This window comes from Zingiber officinale, chromosome 7B, assembly GCF_018446385.1.
Source record: "Zingiber officinale cultivar Zhangliang chromosome 7B, Zo_v1.1, whole genome shotgun sequence".
NCBI classification, from domain to species: domain Eukaryota; kingdom Viridiplantae; phylum Streptophyta; class Magnoliopsida; order Zingiberales; family Zingiberaceae; genus Zingiber; species Zingiber officinale.
This window is the reverse complement of record NC_055999.1, coordinates 115,942,135-115,946,399: the sequence shown is the minus strand read 5'-3', so window position 1 is coordinate 115,946,399 and position 4,265 is coordinate 115,942,135. Positions and strand designations below refer to the sequence as shown.

The 4,265-nt window shown below is 35.8% G+C and overlaps 1 protein-coding gene across 1 annotated transcript; it reads right to left on the bottom strand.

Moving 5' to 3' along the window:
* Window positions 1-254: 254 nt before the first annotated feature.
* On the bottom strand, window positions 255-812 carry LOC122004710 (abscisic acid receptor PYL11-like). Its single transcript, XM_042559555.1, has one exon. The coding sequence runs from the start codon at window positions 810-812 to the stop codon at window positions 255-257; it is 558 nt and encodes a 185-aa protein (XP_042415489.1).
* Between the last annotated feature and the right edge of the window lie 3,453 nt (window positions 813-4,265).

Here is a 4,265-nt window from a genome sequence, read left to right as displayed (position 1 = left end):
CAATGATTTCTGATTCTGATTCATATTTCTAGAAAAGAACCAATTACGCCCCCTAATAGTTTGTGTTCTTATTTGTATTTTCACAATAAATATTTTTGTCCAAATAACAATTTTGAATGAATTCAAAGATATCTACAGAATAATAAACACATTTTAAATATATTTATATAAAAAAAGTGGGGAGAAGATTAAAAGCTAATTATTTATTATTAAGCCGAGTGAGTGAGATTAATTAACGACATGCCGATCCGAAACTAGCGATCGCCAGCGCCGGCGATCCCCTCGGCGACGCATGCGAGCGAGCGGAGGTTGCAGCGGACGATGGTGTCGACGAAGGCAACCGTGTCCTCCTCCGTGTTCCCCGGCGGCACGTCCACTACGTACGACTCCACCACGACGGTCCCGGCCTTCCCGTCGGCGGCGCCGTGGAGCGACGTGGTCGCCCGGTAGTTCCTGAGCCGGTGGTCCCCTCCGACGATCGAGAAGCTCATCACGTGCCGCTCGTCGTCCAGGGCGTCGAGCCGCTCAGTGCTGCTGCTCGCCGGAAGGCCCGACGCCACCTCCACCTCGCGGACGCTGCCCACGCCGCCGTCGCCCTCCCGCAGCGCGCACCCCCGCACGAACTGCTTGTACTCCTGCGGCCGGTCGAAGCGCCGCACCAGCGACCACACCACCGACACAGGCGCCGCCACGAACTGAACGTTCACCGACCGGCACTGCCCTGGACCCTTCCTCCGGCTGTGGTGCCGTCCCACCGCTTCCCGCGCCGCCTCGCTCGTCGCCACCACCGAACTCAAAGCCATACCATGCATGCACCCCACCTCGCCTTAACTATTTATAGAATAACTACTTAAAATGGTAAGAAACTCAGTGGATCGTGGCGATCTATCGAAGAATCCACGTCATCGTCGGTTTCCTTTTTTTGATGCATCCCCCCGCTACAAATTACCAAAAATAGATAAAGCGGATCCAGCGGAGCGAGGCGGTGTTTTGTCTTCGGAACATCAAACTCAATTAAGTCGATCTTTATAATAATTTAAGCCAATTAAAAAAAAACAAAAAACAAACGGCAATTGACAAAGGAGGCATTCAAATTATGAAAGTGTTAAAAGACGCAACTAATTTTTTAATTTCTCACCCAACGGATTTCAAAGAACAATATTTAATTTCAAAGAATAATATCATGTTAAATTAAAAAAAATGATGCACTGGATAACATATGGGGCAACTTTAATTTAAAAAATAATAATAATATGTTTCTAATTTTTACAAATTAATATTATTTTAGTAATGCATAAATAGTAAAATCAACATTACATGAGTATTAATTTTTTAAAATATCACTGCAGTGGTGGTTTTATTTTAAATACAACACCATAACTATTGACAGGCTGGACCGATCTAGAAATCAAAGATGGACAGGGCTGATGTCAAATTGAGTGAGTCCGTCGAAGATATAATGATTTACTGATAGTGAAAATTTAAAGGTTATCGTAGAAGGTTTGATCGCTGACGTCGATATTAGAGAATGTATTGCTGACGATGAGATAGAGGTAGTCTGTCCATGAGCACTGTTTGAGATCATACTCGAGTGTCTCATGCCAGACCTTAATCTACAACTGCTTACCTCCGGTGTCGACATAATTAAGGTTATGCCGACGTGGAGGAAACATCAATCTAGTCATGGCAGCTACACCCGAGAGTGATCATGTTGACGACTACGCCTCCGACAGTGATGGCCTGGCCACAAATGGTGATAGTGAAAGGGTATGGGGACAAATAAACAAGGGGGAGGAGGAAGACGATATCGGCGAGGGAGGACGACGGTGGGACGAGCAAGGCGAATGAAGAATTGGACTGTGGTTTCAGAGTTAAAGGATGAGGATGGTAGAAGTAAGGACTACCTTTCATGATCCTAGTTGACTGGTAGCTAAATAAATAATAATCATGTATATGGTAAGTTTAATCTGAATGGATAAAGGAAAGAAGAAATCTGTATTTATAATTATAATAAAAAAATTTAATTAAATAAATATATAGTTGAATTAAAAATAAAATTAAAAGGTGTACAAATCTTAGATATATATAGTTGAATTAAAAATAAAATTAAAAGATGTACAAAGAAGATTTGTCAACAATAAAGGTGTAAAACATGTTTTCAACAATAAAGGTCGGAAACATGTTTTCAACATTACGTGTAAATTAAAATTTTTAAAATTAATAAAAAAAATTTGAAAACAAAGCTTTCTACTTGGTATTGGTATTTTCTTGATGGTTAATTTTTTCTACTTGGTATTGTTTTTTTTTTTCCCCTCTTAACATGATATATGCATGGCGCCATTCAGGGCTGCTACAACCTAAGATAGCCTTGTTGGGCTCGGAGCACAGCGGAAGACATATCTTGATCATAGATATTTTCATGGTATATATAATTTTACACATAATAACATAAAAACATATCTCGAGTCCTTGATAGGTGTGAACAGTGACGGATCTAGATAAAAAAGAAAGAGGATGTTCAAAGAAGGGAACTGGAGCTTGTCTTTCTTCTCGTTACCCCTCGAACTGTAATATAAAATTTTATGAGAACAAGAAGATGCTCAAGCATATCCCCACTCCCCCTAGATCCGTCACTGCCAGCACTGCTTATAAGTACTCAGAGAAGAGGAATAGTCCATATAAGTAAAATGGCATTTCTCTTTATTTATTCTGGTTTCATTAATTAAGCTAGAAAGAAGACAAAACGAACATCCTTGTAATTAAACTAGCATTAAAAGTCTAGAAGAAAAAAAAACGGAGATCTCTTATGATAAATGCAGCAACATTAAATAAACAGAAAAGAAAGGGTTAATAGAAAAAAAAAGTATAAAGGATAGTGACGAAGGAAAGGAAAAAGGGTCTCTTTTTCTTCTCCAATTTTAAGGACATAGGCATCATTTAGTCGTGTCTACTCTTTGGCTAACACACCTACTGAGTCCTCCTTGAAAACATCAGAGCAGGATTAATGATATTATTATGTTTTCAATGTAATATCACAGTAGTTGGAAAGATAAAAATGGAAATTAAATATGTCCAATAGAAATTTAAAAATTAGGTACCTTTGTGAAAATTCCATAATTTGCACCTTTGATTAAAAAAATTGAAAAACAAAAGGATATTTATTTTAGCCGTAATTACTATATATATTAAGTAATTCAAAAGAAATATCTTCCTCCCGAATTATTTGATAAAATCTAAACACTTAGATTATAAAAAAAAATTTATTAATATAGCTACGATAATTCAGCATATAGATAAATTAGTAATAATCATTTAAAATATTAAATGTTTACACCTAATAATTCTTAATAAAAACTTTATTTTATATTAATTTTTGACGTTAGAGTAAGGGTATTTATTATTGTCATTTATGATTAAAAATTTATATATTTTTACGCTCAGTGCACAATTTTTAAAATATGATGGTCAGCTAAAAGTTAATACGTTAAAGGAAAATTTTAAAAAGGTGTTATTTTTTATTAAAAACGTTAAAGGGTATTCTTTTTCATTTATTATAAAAAAGAACGCTCTACCGTTATTTTTATCCATAACTTTAAAAAAAAAAAATTGATGATAACCCCAAGTAATCTCCATCGGTAAGTCGAAGCCTAACAAAAATTCATACAATACTACTCTGTCGAGAGGGTATCTCAATCAATAGATCACCAAGTCCTCAAGGAGGATTTATTTGTTATTAAAGGGACTCGGATCTGGAATCCTAATTAACACATATTTCTATACTTACCACTTGGGATAAGTCACTTTGATATTTTTATTTTGATCCATAACTTTAAACACTTATTCTAATCAACTGTTACAGTAATTATAATTCATAAATGTTATAATATAAATATTTCAACTCTAATTAATACTAATAAATTTTATCGTAACAGCAACTTTATTTCACATATCAAGATATTATATTAATTATAACAATACTAATAATACTATGTTGTACAATACTTCATCTCTCGTCAATACTAACAAAGTTAGTCAACACCGGTGCTAATTTAAGGCATAGGCCGTTATGATCTATGCCCAATAAAATTAGGACCCCTATATATATATATATATATATAAAATATATTGTCGAAAATTTTTAGGGGACTTAGTTGAATTTAAAAATTACACGGAATTTAAATTCAACTTACAGTTAAGCTGACCTAAACAGATGATCTCGGACTGTCAGCATGGACTGGTTTTTATTCAAGTGTCAACCTCAGAGT